The sequence below is a fragment of the Zonotrichia leucophrys genome, chromosome 4, assembly GCF_028769735.1.
Source record: "Zonotrichia leucophrys gambelii isolate GWCS_2022_RI chromosome 4, RI_Zleu_2.0, whole genome shotgun sequence".
Lineage (NCBI taxonomy): Eukaryota > Metazoa > Chordata > Aves > Passeriformes > Passerellidae > Zonotrichia > Zonotrichia leucophrys.
This window is the reverse complement of record NC_088173.1, coordinates 9362053-9377938: the sequence shown is the minus strand read 5'-3', so window position 1 is coordinate 9377938 and position 15886 is coordinate 9362053. Positions and strand designations below refer to the sequence as shown.

Here is a 15886-nt window from a genome sequence, read left to right as displayed (position 1 = left end):
GTTTTCTTTGATGAGTTAAAGTAGGCATCAGTTCTGTGTACTTTCTTTCAATTAAGCCTGTTCATTGTGACATGTCAGTGAACCAAGAAATATAGGCAGAGGTCATATTTTTTATTTGGCTAACTGACATCACCACTAAAAGCTCATAGTAAAGGATTATGTTGGAAACTCACACCTTGCTTTAGTGTAAATGACTGAAGGTGACTATATTAAAAGGAAGCAAGCATGTACTCATCTGGGTAACTTACACTTAAGTATTTCATTTCATGCTACCTCACAGAATCTATTTGCATGTTAATTTCATAGAAAGTTCACAAAACCAACCTGTTGTATGGCTGATGGATCAGTATACACCTGTGTTCTGTTGAGGTCTTGCATTTCTTCCTGCTTACAAAGCCTTTCAAACAGTAACTTTTTGCCTTCTGTTACTGTGTGCACTCTCTCTGTTAATAGTTTTTGGAAGTGGAGTATGGTGTTTTCAGAAGCATTTTTCTTAAGTGGAACAGGTGACACCTCTGTGGACAAAAGCAAAGTACGTGGTTAGAGTGCACAACTCAATGAACTACTGACAGTGAAGTTTAGCACATGCTGGTTTTTCCTAAAGCTGTTCTTCTCATCTGCTTTTTGGCAGGCATTGCCTGGTGTTGTATAAGGGATCATTGTATAATGGAGAGTAGGAATGCAGCAGACCCTGTAAAAATCACTTATATCTCACACTTTCAGTTTTGCCTAGCTACAGCCCTCTCCAAGAGGTACTTACATAATAGGCAATAAATGAAAGTGTATTCAATCACACAGAATGATTAAATACAGAGTTAGTACAGTTTGTGGTGGTGAACTAAACAGGTTGAATTAAAAAACATAATGTTCAGATCATTTCTCATCATCTCTTTGTAGACACCATTTTAGTATTAAAAATAGTGGTGAGCTCCTTAAAACTAAGATTTTGTTCCTCATTGTTTGATTTTTATTTAGGGCCTGTCAATTTTGCAGGAAGAAAAATAAGCTGCTGCCTTCCCCATATCAGATCACATGCCACATATTTCTATCCTTCTCATAATTTTTCTCTCTCCATGGTTCTCTATTCTTGTCTCTGACACAGCTGTCTTAACCTGTTTTCTTGTGTACAACACATTAGACATGTTTACAGACACAGTAGTGTAATATGAGGAAATCACATCCATGACTGCCTGTCCCTACTTTCCCTTAAGCAACATAATTGAGACCTCTTGTTTTTTAAATACTGTATTTTCTTTGCATATGATTCTTATAAATCAAGTAAGTTTTTCCTGATGTTTACCTCATTTATACCAGGGATGGGGACTGAAATAAATAAATAAATTGCAATTTTCCTTAGGCCTACATTTTTATCAGAACTCTTCTTTTGCCGATTGTTATGGCTGAGAGGAGAATGTTGGTTTGGAGCTTGGTGTTAAGTGCTAGGATTATGTTTTTTAACTATTTGAATACTGGATATAAGAATCTGTCATCCAATTCAACATCAGTGTAGAGATGCTTTTAAAAGTCAGGGCTCTTACCATCATTCCATGTTTTTCTCTTGGTACTCAAAGATCCTGTGTTTGCTGTAGCATCTCCCACTGAAACTTAGAAGAGAAGAACAAGGTGACTAAGCCTTTTGGCGAGATTGTCAAGGCACAGTCAGTCACATACCAAAAGGTTTTATATTACAAAAGCAAATACCCTAGGACAAGACACATTTATTTCACAGATGCCTCAAGCAGATTAATAATTGAAGCTTCTTTTCTGAAAGATTATTGTTTTACTGGCCACTGCATCAGCATTCACAGATTACACAGTCCTTTTCCAGCATGCTAAAATGTAAATCAGCCAGGTTGGCTGTTGGTGTTGACATATCCCATTCATGGAGAGTAGAAAGAAGCAGCAATATATTCAGTTTCTGTATTTGGAAGAAAATAAATGTATTGAGAATGTGATCTAGCACAAGACTGAGGCAGGGGAGAACTGTCATCCCACAGCTTTATGGCTGTCATTCTAGCTGCAACTAATGCACTACTGAGTGGTGCCCTTGGATACCACATTAGGGCTCTGGTTCATGACAGACTGAGGACAGCTGGCTTGAGCCTGGTTCCAGCAGTTTCTGCTCAAGCCGTCCACCTGGCCTTTGCTGCAGAAATGGTTCAAGTCCCCAAATAACATTCGTGCTGTTGCAAACTATTTAACTTATTGAGAACAATCACAACTAGTTCTGCTTTACCTTAAGTCACTGAACCCTAAGTTGCAGAGTTTCAGTTATTCTATGAGAGCACTTAATCTGCCTGGAGCAGGGGCAGGTGCCCCTGAGGTCTGAAGCAGTTGGCCAGTCACAAGAACCCTTACAGCAGACACAAAATTAGCTGTGTGGTTCCTAGATCAGAGGATTTTTGATATGAAGATAGAGGCAAACTCTGTTGTGAAAACTGAATCTGCTTTAGCAGAATTAATACAATTATTACAAGTGCTCAAATAATCACTGTCCTGGATTTTTCTCTCTCTCCACTGCAGTGTGTATTGAATTAATATACTTTGGGGTTTTTGGCATCCTTGAACTTGGCTTGATTGCTACTGATTTCTGCAGTTCCAAACAGTATGAGCTTGCATCTGTCTATCCATCAGACTTTAAGTGCCTGCTGTATGACCTCTAAAACCTGCCATGTGTTCTAGCACCATTTCACTGTACGTCACTTAGGCTTTCAAAAGCAGATTCTCCAATAACACTGAACACTTCAGTGCTTTCACTTTTTGCTAATATTCTCACTTCTACATGTCTCCATAGAGCACTTAAGTTTCCTGAGTGTTCACTATGTGACCATGCAGATAGAGCTTCCCCAGTTATTTTCCCCCTCCATTTCTGGCTACATATTTCACACCTACAGCATGGCTCAAACAGGAGATTTCAGAAAGTTCACTTGAAGCACTTTATCTCATCACTGAAGTTTTTAGTACCTGATAGGAGACTTGAGCTTTCACATCCCCAGCCTGAGGTTCCCAGAGGCTGCCTTCTTAAGATACAGTCAACTTCATCATAAAATCTCATTTTTCTCCTGGGATTTCCAAGATGCTCATTTTCTTTCTGCAGTGCACGGTATTCATATTTTAGGTTCTTGTACTTTGTGCGACATTGTTTCCAGTCTCTGTCTATACCACGTTTCATTAATCTTCTGGCAATTTCCTCAAATATTTCTTTATTTCTTGTGGCCCCTTCAAGCATTTGTTGTATCTTTTCATCTGACCATATGTTTATCAGAGCCCTAACTTCATTATCACTCCAGTGTTTTCCTGCTCCAGTATCATTAACTGTAATAACTTTAAAGTGATTTTGTGCTTCTTCCAAGGGAATGTGATTGTCTGAAAATATAAATAAAAAAACTTAACTGTAAATGCTATAATGCATGCTAAATATACATATATGAAAGCATAATTGCAACTGATAATCAGTTAATGATTAATATTTTATATATTTTAATCTTTTATATCTTTATATTTTTCATATTTTATAATTTTAAAATCCATACACAATTCTTTTCTCTTAAGTATGCAAAATATGTAGCAAGTGGAATCTCTTGTTTCTCCAAGGCATCTAAAATTCAACATTTTGTCGCTATAATTGTGCCATTGTTGTGAAATTAAAGACATATATCCAAGTGTTACATATAGAAAAGCAGTAATCATGAAGCTTTGAAGATCTCAGCATTGGTGAGAAGTGTGGTTTCAAATTAAAATGGCAATGTGCAAATGAAAAGGCTGCTTGGGATTCAACAGAAGAAGAAAAATCTTCAGACTTGAAAATAATCAGAAGTTGGCAGATGGTGCTCATTAGATTATGTGTAGAAGGCAAAGTTGAACTACAGTATTAATACAAATTTTGCTCATTAAAGGAAAAGATCTATGAAACAAATTTTTAAGTTTACTAATAAAGCTAGAATGGAGTCAGAAGCAGAAAAGTAGAGCTGTGTTTACAGTAGAGATGTGATTGCTCCAGCTTTGGTACTGAAAATACAATGTGATTTATTTCATAATAAATGCATGAAAATTATTGCTCACCTGTCCCAACCATCTGTTTTGCTACTGGCGTACAAGATCTGTCTTCTGAGGTAGTGCTTATAGAATCATCATCTATAGAAACACACAGTTTTAAATAGACTTGGATTTAGACAAATAAAATGCTATTATTATTGTCATCCTCTGTAGGAAACACCTCTTTCCACCTTAAAGTGTCCTAATCCCTCGGTCTAACCCATTAGTTACAGACTTGAAGAATCACAGAATCATGGAATCATTTAGGATGGAAGCACTAATCATTTAGGATGGAGTTAACATTGCCAAGTCCACCAATAAATCACGTCCTAAGTGCCACATCTACATGTCATTTAAATCCCTCCAGGGACAGTGACTCCACCACTGCTCCAGTCCAAGGTGACAGTTCTGCTGAGCTCCCTCCTTACTTCACGAAGAACTGAAAACACTGCCATTTTGTGACTGCTATTGCCAAGAGGCTCCAGCCACCCCCAGTCCTCTATTCACAAACATCAGGTCCAGTGAGTACCCCCCCTAGCTGGCTCCTTCACCAGCTGTGTCAGGAGTTGTCAGCCACACACTCCAGGAACCTTCCTAGGCTGTGTCCTCTGCTGTGTTGTATTTCCAGCAGATTTCTGGTCAGCTGAAGTCCCCCCCAGGGGCCGGTGACTGGGAGACTTCTCCCAGTGTTTATGAAATATTTCAGCTGCCTCTTTGCCCAGGGTGGGTGGTCAAACACAGACTCCCACCAGGATACCTGCCTTGTTACCTTCTCCTGATTCTTACCCATACGTCCTCAACCCTATTTGTCACCATCATGAGCTCTAGACAATCAAAACACTCTCTAACCTACAGAGTACCCCACAGTCTCTCCTTTCTTGCCTCTCCCTTCTGCAATTTATAGCCATCCATCGCAGCACTCCAGCTGTGCAAGTCATCCCTCTGTGTCTTCAAGATGGAAACTGATACAGCTTTCCTGCTACACAATGGCTTCCAGCTTGTCCTGTTTGTTGCCCATGCTGTCTGCACTGGTGTGGATGAACCACAGCTGGGCTTTTGTCCCCACCATCTTTTGGGGGTGAAAAGCTCTAATTTCTACATGGTTATTCTCGGGTGCTCCTGTGGTTTCTAACACATCAATAATCCCTGTATGTCTTTGCTGATCTCCATTCCCTGTCTACTAAGATAGCAGATCAAAGGACCTCTCTAGAACACCACCCCTCCCACCCATCAAACATTGGCGTGTTGCCCCCAGGCTCTCTAGTTAAAGTCTGGTGTTATCTCTTCCCACCTGCAAATTTAATTTAAAGCTCTTTCAATGAGTTCTGCTAACTTCTGTGTTAAGATCCTTTTCCTCCCTTTGAGATAGGTGCCAACAAGTCTGGTATCTGGAACCATGACTGAAAATTCCAGTATTTTCCCAGTGTCAACAAGCTTGGAGACAGATAGTGATCTGCTGGTTCTTCCTGGTTTTTTCCCAATTCATTCATTGCAACTGGAAGAAGAGAAGGCTACTTGTGCTCTCGATCCTTCAACCACTTGTTCCAATGCCCTGAAGTCTCTTTTTATTTGCAACTTCATTGTTGCCTACTGAGAAATTATTGAAATTGTCTATGAACATCAAAACCCTGCTTTGCTGATTCTGTGTTCATTTGCTCATGCTCGAACTCTTCTGAGGCTGAAAGTTCACTTTTGTGTGGACTTACATTTTGCGTTGGGAGGAAGAGAAAGATTAGTTCTGATTGTTTGCTAGGGGATGTCATAGACTAATTATGCTCAATACCAGTTTTAGTAAAGAGTAGAAATAAATGTTTCTTTTATGTTTTGAACAGCTGAGTGCTTACTTAGGCTCTGTCAGAAATAAAGATTAATTGTAAATAAGCATGTTCATTTGATGTGCTTTCTGTAATGGTAGTTGCCAATATATGCACAAACTAGTACTTGGAATTCATATTTGCTCTATAACTTGTTTTCTCTTCAGTCATTTGGCAAACACTTCAAGCTGTGTGCAAGCATATATTTTGTACCTGTGGAAAACTTGAAAATCATACTCTCATCAGCATGTGTATGTGATTTACTTGGGATACTAGAGAAAAAGTGGGTTTTCTCATAAACAGGCACCCTATAACTTTTGAGAAAACTCTTGCATCTTCCTTAACACTTGCAGCTGTTGGAAATGGGCTAAAACAGAGCTGTGGGTCTACTCATAGGCTTCCTGAGAGATTCCTTTTTTTCAAAGCCTTAACCAGCCTCCCCATGGCTTCCATTTCTGTGCTCATTCTCTCAACCATACTGGCTCTCTGGTTTCTTCCTGTCTTTGGCAGTGGCACTGGTGTAGTGCTGACTGCATGATCACTGTGTTCAGTTTGATATTACATGATAGGGAGTTTCTGTGTATGAGGCAATCAGTTGAGCTGCATGACATTTTATTCTTCACTCTGCATTCATGTGACCTTGCTGTGTCTCAACTTTCAGGGTCACAGATTTACTTTATCCTCAGTGTCACTTGTGTTCCTGTGTGTCATTGTTATGATGGCATTGCTCTGATGTTGTCCTCAGTGTCACAGTCACTGCAGTTGTCTTTCACGATCAAGATCAGCCAATGCAAACAGTTGTAAAGGGTGTCTAACATAGGATGTCTCAACATCCAAACTACAGATAACATAATTGTTGAAAAGGAAGCTCTTGCCTGGAATATGCCTGATGTATACAATAGAAATATTCTTAAGGTAGAAACTTTCAGTGTCAAAGGCCAAAGAATTGCTGTTGACACAATCACTAAAATTGGGGGTTTTTCTATTAACTTCTGCATACAAACAGCATTACTGTAACGAATATTTTGATCCAGGGTGTCAGGCCACTCTATTTCAATGCTATCTTTATTTCCTCTGATGTCTTTTTTTCATTATCATCTATGGTCTTATGCTCATTTATTCCAGAATATTAGTATCCCTACTGTGTTCTAATGTTAAATTTTAACATTTTAAACAAATCTTCTCCTGATCACTTATCATTGAATATATGACTTCTACATATTGCTGAGGTGCTGATTTCAGTTTTATATTTAAAATAGTTCAGAATATATATATGGAAATTGCTTGCTAGTAAATCATCTGGTACTAAATGCAGTCATTAAGTAGTTTGAAAATACAGACAATGTATAAAATGTTCTGAGTTTCTGAATTTACCTTTCCATTTTATCCTCTCTAGCAACTGTGTAAGAGAAACCATAGTTGTGTCACAATCAATTGCAGACTAATCATACTCATCATAAAAAGGAGCATGTTGTCTGGGAAAGTAAGATTCTGTTATAATTATGGGAAGGAGAAATAAGTGTTCATACATTTCTGCACTATGAAATCAAACAAAACCCATAATTTATCATAACCTAGAGATAGAACAAGTGTAATTTGCTGGAATAACATATGAACCTTTGGAATCTGCAATGCCAGTAGAGTAGAATGTCCTGTTAAAACTATCATGACAAAGTCCTGACCTACCTATATAAATTGTCTCCTTCTTTATTTGTGTAGCTTCCAGAGCTGCTGGGGTGGAGTTGGTTAAGTCTCCCTCATCTTCAAAGATTTCTGTAAAAAATAATCATTTACAAAGTTCTTATTAACTAAACACGTCTTGAGTGATGTCTTGAGAATCAACTACTCAGAATGCTGCTGATAACTTCTGTTAAAGATTTCCTCTCTTAATACATTAAAGCTACCATTTATCTGCTGTAATAGGCTTAAGAACAGAGTGTTCCTGCTTATAAAGTAAGTCCAGAACATCACATAACAGCTGCAGTAGATAAGTTTATGGGTTACGTGTGCAAACTCTTAAGTTATTTTAACCTGGATCAGGATTTGTAGAATGGTTCACTGATGGTGGGTGTAAGATATCTAGTTACTGATAAATGTTCCTGCAGCAGAACAGGCAAGACAGTGACTTGCCTGTTGGGTGCAATATTTACTGAAATTATTGAAAGACTCCCAAGTGACTGATGCAAAGAGTGTTTGAATTAGCCCCAAAAAGGAGCAAGGGACCCTGACACATCAGGGTGCTGTGCTTAGACAATTGATCTGTAAGGCTGTTTGTGTGATGGAGGCAATGTACTAAAGCCTGTCCTGAGAGCATCGCTGCTGCTGCAGCTTGCAGGGGTTTACATCACACAGCTGGGCTCCCCTCCATGGGGAGGAGATCTCCACTCCTCTGCCATTGGCCCACTGGTGTTAAGGGAAAATTCCACCCCTCTGCCCTAGGACAGAGGTATGGGCAGGTGGATGATGCAACTGGTCTTGCTGATCCTCCCTTCCTAGTGAGGACACTGTTCTACAGAGATTAAACGGTGAAGGCCACATCATGGATCAATGACAGCAAATTTCTGGCTCCCAGCCTGTTCTCAGTCCAGTCAAGAATACTGCCCCTAAACATTGAGCAATAAAGTTTAATCTTGAGCCATTTTATTAAAAATTACCCCCAGATCAATACAGCTTTGTTTGCATCAGATGTTCTTTATGATGAGACTAGCATCATGTGGTGGGTTTTTTTGGTGGTTTTTTTTTGGGTTTTTTTTTTTTTTTTGTGAGCCAAGAATGTGGGTAGGGAGCCTGGCTTTTTTTCTAAAGCACCTTTCAGAGTTTTGGAGGGAGGGCACAAAAAGAGTAAGACTGAGCCAAACAGAACAAGCCATCAACAGTTTTTGGCATGGATAAAACACAGTGGCTCCAGCTGAATTGTTAGTGAAGCTATAGACAGTTGCCAGCAAATATGCTTAATCTCTACTTTGTGTTTAAGCACTGCTCACAAGGCCACCCGAGCAATGCTGTCACAGTCTTTCCTTTCACCCACTCAGACTGATACAAGCTCTGTTCTCTTTTGGCACTCTGTCAGCATCACTAATTATCTTGTTTTCTGGCTCATGAGGCAAGATTAGTAATTTGTCTCCTAATCCTTACTCTCATGTGTGTCTTGAATAATTTAAAAGGGAATTGGGATATGTTAAAACTAGGGAAAATTTTTAGTGTGTGGCTTATGTTTACACTCCAGCAACTTGCAAAGTTGCTGCTGTGTCATACAGATCTGAGAGTGGATGCAGAAAACTGTGGATACACAGTTAAGAGTTTATGTCTGCAGCCCAAATATGCCTAGGCTAAGGCAGTGAAAAATCAAGAACTTTAGGGTTTGCACTTCTCTGGAACAATGCCTAACACTAGCCTGGGGCACATGTATGTAAACATTATCTTTTGACTTTATATCTGTACATTTTAAAATTCCTTGCACACAGCAGCAAGTGTTCAAGCCAATGTTAAGTGCCTGAGTATGTACCAACTTAAAATCTTAACTTTAAACAACAGGTTTTTAAAAAACCCTTGCTTAGGAATGTATCTTGGAAGTGTCACTACATCAAATTTGTTCTGAGAGGGACATATAGTAAAGTGTAGGGGGTATCAAAAATCCTAAGAAAATAAAGATAAGGAAAGGAATTTGTTTGACATAAAAAACTTGTAGGTATTTTTAAGAACAGCAGGCTACTGGTATTTCTTAGAAACCTGTTTTCATCTCCACTGTTGTTCCCTAGTACTTCAAATTTAATTAAACCTATACATACACTCTGTGGTCAGGCTAAGTCTGACGCACGTGGAATGTACATGGAGTTTGGATTGACAAGACTGCATAGATGGAAGTAATTGGCTGGTCTGAACAGATTTGTTACTTTTAGTAACAACTAAAAGTGATTCCACGAAACTGAAAACATCAGTGAAAATGACTAAATAAGGTTTTATTTGCAGATCGATTCAATGTGGGGTATGTTTTACCAGAAGCGAGAGCAATCTGCAGTGTCCCTAGCCTATCACAGGACGCTTTAGCTGAAAACCCAGGGCTGGAGACTGTTGTGGTCCTTCTGCTCCCCCAGCTGGGCAGTGCTGACAGCGCGTCAGGAACCAGGACAGGCTGTGCAAGGAGCTGGGAGAGTTTATCTACATTTATGGGCATTCTCAGGTGCGCATTTGCTGCTCTTTGAGTAACAAATTCATATGGGCAGAGGAGAAAAACAATACCATGGCACATCAAATAACTAATTACTCTCCTTAAATTGGTGCATTTGTCTTTTGACTAACACCACCTTAGTATTTTTCTTACTATAGTATGGCAAACCCAAATGGGCTGTTTATAAACACTGGCAGTGATGACAGTGTTACTGTGGCTCCTAACTCAGATTCACCTGTAAGATCATGAGAAGCACGTGCACTCTGAAGCAGCTCCTGCATCTTCTGTGCATTTACACAGCTGCAGTTGCCAGAAGGCAATGCCTGCCCAGGCTAACTGATATATATGTGTATGTACATGGGCAAGTGCATATACAGCTCTGGCTGCAGAGTACATTAACTGATAAGGAAGATATGTAGATATGAGTTTAACAGAATTTCTGAGTTCTCATTTGTGCCAAATTGAGGTTTTCTACAATTTTTTTTTTCAAGGCACACAAATACCTATAAATTCAATAATTCCATGCCTGTTGGGAAACACTTTTCTACAAAAGTTCTGTTGAATATGCAGAAGCTTTTTTAAAAAGTGACATCCTAAATGCCAGTGATTGTGACACATTACTCATATCAAACAACCAATGTAATGTATCGGTGCCTTTTCACTGTTTATCAGTGTGTATATTTATGAGTACAGAGCTACATACAATCTCTTTACTTACCCGTTTCTCATTTCAAAATTACTTGGACTGTCTAGGAAAGGCATGTACCATTAGTGAACAAAGAGTCTCCATGATGTTGTAGCATAAAAAATGTGCATCTTTTCTCTGTTTCATGCAATACCTATTTATGTGACCATTAATAAAATTAAAGACTAGGTGTATTTTACCATCTGCAAAAAAATTATTTGAGTGTGTATTGTTTGTTTTGGAATGAGGGAAAGAATTTTGCAAACTGAACTCTTTTGTTGGTTTTGCCTTGGAGTGTGGTTTTGCATTCCCCCACAGAAGTTTGGAAAATAGTCTTAAGAGTGGAAATGCTGAGCCACAGACACTTTTGAACCACTTGCTATTTTAATTTTCCCCCACAAAATCATACTTCATTTACAATTACCCAGAAACAAAGAAACTATGAAATTAAAATACACATATTTAAAAAGGGAGATGGTAACCAAGGTAAACTACAGATATCTTTACACCTACACTTATCTTAAATGACAGAAATTTGTACTCAGGATTTTACTAGAAATATTTATTTAACTTCATTTTAAATAGCTTGTTTGGAAGAGTGCAGTCCAACTTATAATTTTACGTAGCACCAATAAGTTGAAACTGCCAGACAACAGTTAAGGAGCACTGCTGAATCATTGCATTATTACAGTGTCTTCCTACTGTCCATGTGTGTGTAGTAATTGTACTTGTCAATGGGTAGAAATTGAATTAAATATTTTTTTAAGCAGTCTTAACTGGATCCCACAAAATGCTGTTTATTTCTTTCATATTTGTCTCTCTGAAAATGAGGTCCCTATAGGCAATGTACTTTTCATGACAACCTCTTTTTCTCCGTGGAATGCATCAAGTGCCCATGGTGAGCTGGTAAAAGGTTGCTTATTTGTTAGTAAATTTAAATTTAATAATGTAATTGCTATTGAGTGAAAAAAGCCAAAAATGTTAATCTCTGGTATACCTTAAATTACAATCATCTCTTTACTTACTTGTCATATTAGTTTCTTTGGTTATATGCAGAGCTGCCCGACTCTCTGGAGTAGTGTTTACAGTAACATCATCTGTCAGAAGATTTTTAATTTGATATTAAAATCTTTCAAGCTTACATTAGACCATTTAAAATTCTGTAAGACTACTCCTTAATGCTTAATTTAGACCATGTTCTGCCTCACAGTACTGAAAGAGAACATGAGGTGCTCTGTTGTGGAAGATAAAACTTGTCGGCCTGAGAGACTTTCATGTGTCTCCAGCTGAATGTTAAACTTCTGCTTCCCCTGAAATTTGTTTTCAGATGTAAACCACAATATTTCTTTGTAAAGAGCAGAGCATATGACCTTGATATTCAGTGAGACTCCTTAATGAAGTTTTCATCCCCTGACATGAGCATTTACACAATTATATCCTGAGCACGTATTGTGAAAAAGAGATGCTGTATTAGTTCATGCCCAGGAGACTGAAAAATTCTAATCCTTGGGAATAACATAGTTTAAGTAAATGGACTGTAATGCAGTAGGACATTGTACTCAACTTGCTTAAACTTGTTTCTTCTCTACATTCTGCGTCACAAGTCTCTGAAATGATTACTTACAGGACTGATTTTATCAAATTTAGCAGGCCATTGTAGATGTGTGCGCAAGTACATGATGGTTATCTCTATGACATTATCTCTTGCTTTTAAGTTTTTCAGGTCTCTGAATTTTCTACCAGTAATTACAATTTGGGCTTATTTTAGGAATTAATTTTAATTTACTAAATTTAGGTATTTATATAAAATAGAAGACTTTTTAGATTACCTGAATCAGAAACTTTCTTTATATCTGCAACCTGTAGGTCTTCTGACGTATTACTAACAGAGTCCTCTTCACCTGTGTCTCCAGGCATTTCTGTGTAAATAATGCTAAATTAATTATGGCACTGAATTTCTATACTTTATAAGAACACCTGTGGTGTATCAAATTAAAAAGTCCATCCTGCCTCGGATGCTCTTTACTTCAGCAGGCAAAGTAGATGCATTAGCAAAACATGTAGAAATGGCAACTGAAGAGTGAATCTTCCCCCAAAATGTTCTCACAGTTTTCAGCCAGACTGTCTGTGTGTAATATTTTTCTTGACTTCTCCCATTACTTTACTAACTTCTAGTCTTACATTTGGCCAACATAGTATCATCCCCTCATCTCAACTAAAAGTTTAATGTTTAATTCTGTTCTTAAACAACACACATGTTTCTGGTTGTACATACCAATAAAAGTGTTTTAGCTTTTGGGTAGTGTAGGTTCATCAATCTACTCTTAATTCTGCACTGATCATCCATTACCATTGTCAATAACCACCCAAAACCAAAGACAGGCTCTGCCAGCATTCTTAGTGCTGTTCCTTTTGCTATTTTCACTATTGTCTCACCAGTTTGGGAGTCTTGCTCCAAAGCCCAGTCAAACTGAGCTATTTGGGACCATAAGAGAAAGACAATTTAGATGTTAATTTTTTTAACCAGTGTCTATTACTACAGATTTCTTTTGCTCAATGTCTTAATTTTTCCAGTAACATAGTCCAACTATCTTTCTGATCCATTTCTGTTATCTAAACTGGAAACAGTGTCTTCTGACATGACTGACTGGAATTGTCTCTCTGAATCATTTTATCCTATGTCTTAATCTTTTTTTTCCCTCCTTTTGCTTCTCAGTTCTATTAAAAAAGTACAGGGAAATCACTCAGTCTGAAATATTACCTTATTACAAAAGACAAAACTACTGGACAAAATAGTAAATTTCTATTTAGTGTTTTTCCACACCAGCCAATTGGTTAATCTCTCTTTGTGCTTTTTGAGGTTTTTTTTAAGATCTCTCTAGTGCTGGAAAACTAAAAATGTTAAGTGATATGTGGGTAGTTGAAGTACTTACCTACGGAATCCTTTTCTGATTTTGCTTCTGTCCATTCTGGAGGCCTCTCACTTTCATCATTATCTGATTTACTTGCTTGTTCCATTGTGCAGTGCCCCAGAATAGCATCCAGTTCATTAAAAAATTTCATACTTTTACTCGTACTCCCTGAGTCTTGGGCACTTTTTACACTCTTGTATTCATGTTTCAGATTTTTGTATTTTGTCCTGCACTGCTTCCAGTCCCTGTCAATTCCAAACTTTTGCAGTCTAGCAGCAACCTGCTCAAATATTCTTTTATTCCTCACTGTCCCCTCCAGTTGTTGCTGGATATTTTTGTCTGACCATATGCGTATCAAAGCTCTGACTTCATTAACAGTCCAGTGTTTTCCTCCTTCATTTGCCACTGTAGGAATGAAAGCCGCTGCTTTGGAAGCCTCTACTGCTGATGCTGGATTACCTGCATTGTGTGAGGGAGGGGAGATACAGACATTTGTTACCTGCATTGGGTGGCTGGGGTGGGGAAAGGACAGAGAGAATGGGAGTGAAGGATGCTGTTTAAGGACAGAGCAGAGGTGACATTAAAATCAAGCTATTGGTTATTCATTTGTCAGCATTTTTGTTAATTCTGATATAATTTTTGCTTTCACTTGAAGATAGATACTAAGATAGCACATGTACATTTAATTAATCTAAGAGGAACATTTCTTTCTTCTGTGTCCTGATACACTAAATTTTTACCTGTAAGACCTTTGGGAACATCTGATGATCTGCTTTGTCCTTCAGACATTAGAGAGGAGAAGAGAACTGTTGGGAAGATAGGATGTGCTGCATGAGCACAATAACAAATTGGCCCCAAGTCACTGACACTAGCATCCAGACTTAACACTCTCCATTCATGCCATACCTTAGTTTTTACACACGTGGACAGATTTAACCTGGGTAAGGATCTAAAGAATCTGATCCTTCTTTCTTAACGAAGCACATGAGTTGTGGGGAGCAGAGGAATGGAGACTTTTGCTTAAGTAAAACATTTGTGGGCTAGAACCCAGTTCTCATGGCACAGAACCTGCACCTTTCTCAGGGCAGATCAATCAAAAATATTTGATTTTTTTTAGTAAAAATCAGTGTGAATTGTCTTACTCTGCATAACTAAGATATTTTTCCATTTTCTTCTACTTTATTTTTTAACATTATGAGGCCACCCATGCAATAACTTCAAACACTGAAATATAATATATTTTAGTTTTTTAATGTTTCCTTGTTTCTATTTAGGAATTTTCTTTAAGACTTTGTTTTGGTTATAAGATTAGTTTGGAAAGGGTTTTCTCATGCATTTTCTAAAGCTTTGAAAAAATAACTAAAAAACCCCAAATAAGCAAACCCAAAACTATTTCCAGGGTGTGATCACATGAAGCAGCATGAAAATGCACAGTAACTGACAGGTTTTTACAGTCATACTGCAGTGATGCCTTTGTCAGTGTCCTTTTCTGGAAGAGCAAACCAGATGATGGGGGTTTGATACTTCATAGCCACTGAGATGTGTGTGATGGCAATAGCATTGGACCCTTGATTGTGCACAGAGCTTCAGGGCAGCACATTTATAACAACCTGTCTGGGGACAAACTTGTCCTAGATAAAGCCATTCCTTGCTAGTCTCCATAATTCATTCTAGTTGTCAATAAGTTGTTGTAACAGATATATTTGTTTTTCCTTATAGTCCTGGGTTAATCAGGACTCTACAGCAGCCAGCTCATAGGCAGTGTAGTTGAGAAGGGTAATTTTCAGGTGGCACATCAATTATGCTTTCTCCATTTCTTCCTGAGGGAGTGAAATAAAATGCTGATTTACTGGTGAATCAAACCATAGGAACTGCCACAGATGGTAACTGCTGACATCAGATAGGCCAGAGAGGAAGGGCCTAGGAAGATGACAAGAAGAGAGGAAGAAGAGTGCAAGGAGGTGCTCTCTACACTTCCCAGTCAAAGCCATAGAGCACGGGGGCATCTGGGAGGAATAAAGGTTCTTTACTCTTTGTATAGGCCAGTATTTCTCACTAGTCATTTCCAACTGAGCTCACTTTTGGTTGTGGATATTAGTTCAAATGAGTTCTGGTGACTTGGTGTATTGCTCGCTTATTCTGCTGTGTGCAAAGTGAGAAATGGTGTGTTGTTTGTTTCTCATTCCATTTAAAAAACATTTTGATTCAAAATATCCTGCCTACAAGAACTGCTTTGAAACAAAGTTGTTATGGGCAGTGCAGAAATTTTCCT

General features: G+C 38.3%; 2 protein-coding genes across 7 annotated transcripts in view; one reads left to right on the top strand and one right to left on the bottom strand.

The window, feature by feature from the left end:
* The window catches only part of PPAT (phosphoribosyl pyrophosphate amidotransferase), a 43284-nt gene that overhangs the window by 8605 nt on the left and 18793 nt on the right, over window positions 1–15886 (top strand). The gene's annotated exons all lie outside the window — the stretch shown is intronic.
* The window catches only part of PAICS (phosphoribosylaminoimidazole carboxylase and phosphoribosylaminoimidazolesuccinocarboxamide synthase), a 41057-nt gene that overhangs the window by 18814 nt on the left and 6357 nt on the right, over window positions 1–15886 (bottom strand). For 2 of the 6 annotated variants that reach the window (XM_064710435.1, XM_064710437.1), the window contains 8 exons: window positions 13636–14073; window positions 12532–12621; window positions 11728–11799; window positions 7536–7622; window positions 4063–4134; window positions 2965–3366; window positions 1539–1604; window positions 325–515 (listed from right to left, as the gene is read on the bottom strand). In XM_064710435.1, the coding sequence (XP_064566505.1) occupies window positions 325–515; window positions 1539–1604; window positions 2965–3366; window positions 4063–4134; window positions 7536–7622; window positions 11728–11799; window positions 12532–12621; window positions 13636–14073 (1418 nt within the window). The remainder of the gene's footprint in view (window positions 1–324; window positions 516–1538; window positions 1605–2964; window positions 3367–4062; window positions 4135–7535; window positions 7623–11727; window positions 11800–12531; window positions 12622–13635; window positions 14074–15886) is intronic. The other 4 variants (XM_064710436.1, XM_064710438.1, XM_064710441.1 and 1 more) reach the window with 4 other exon arrangements.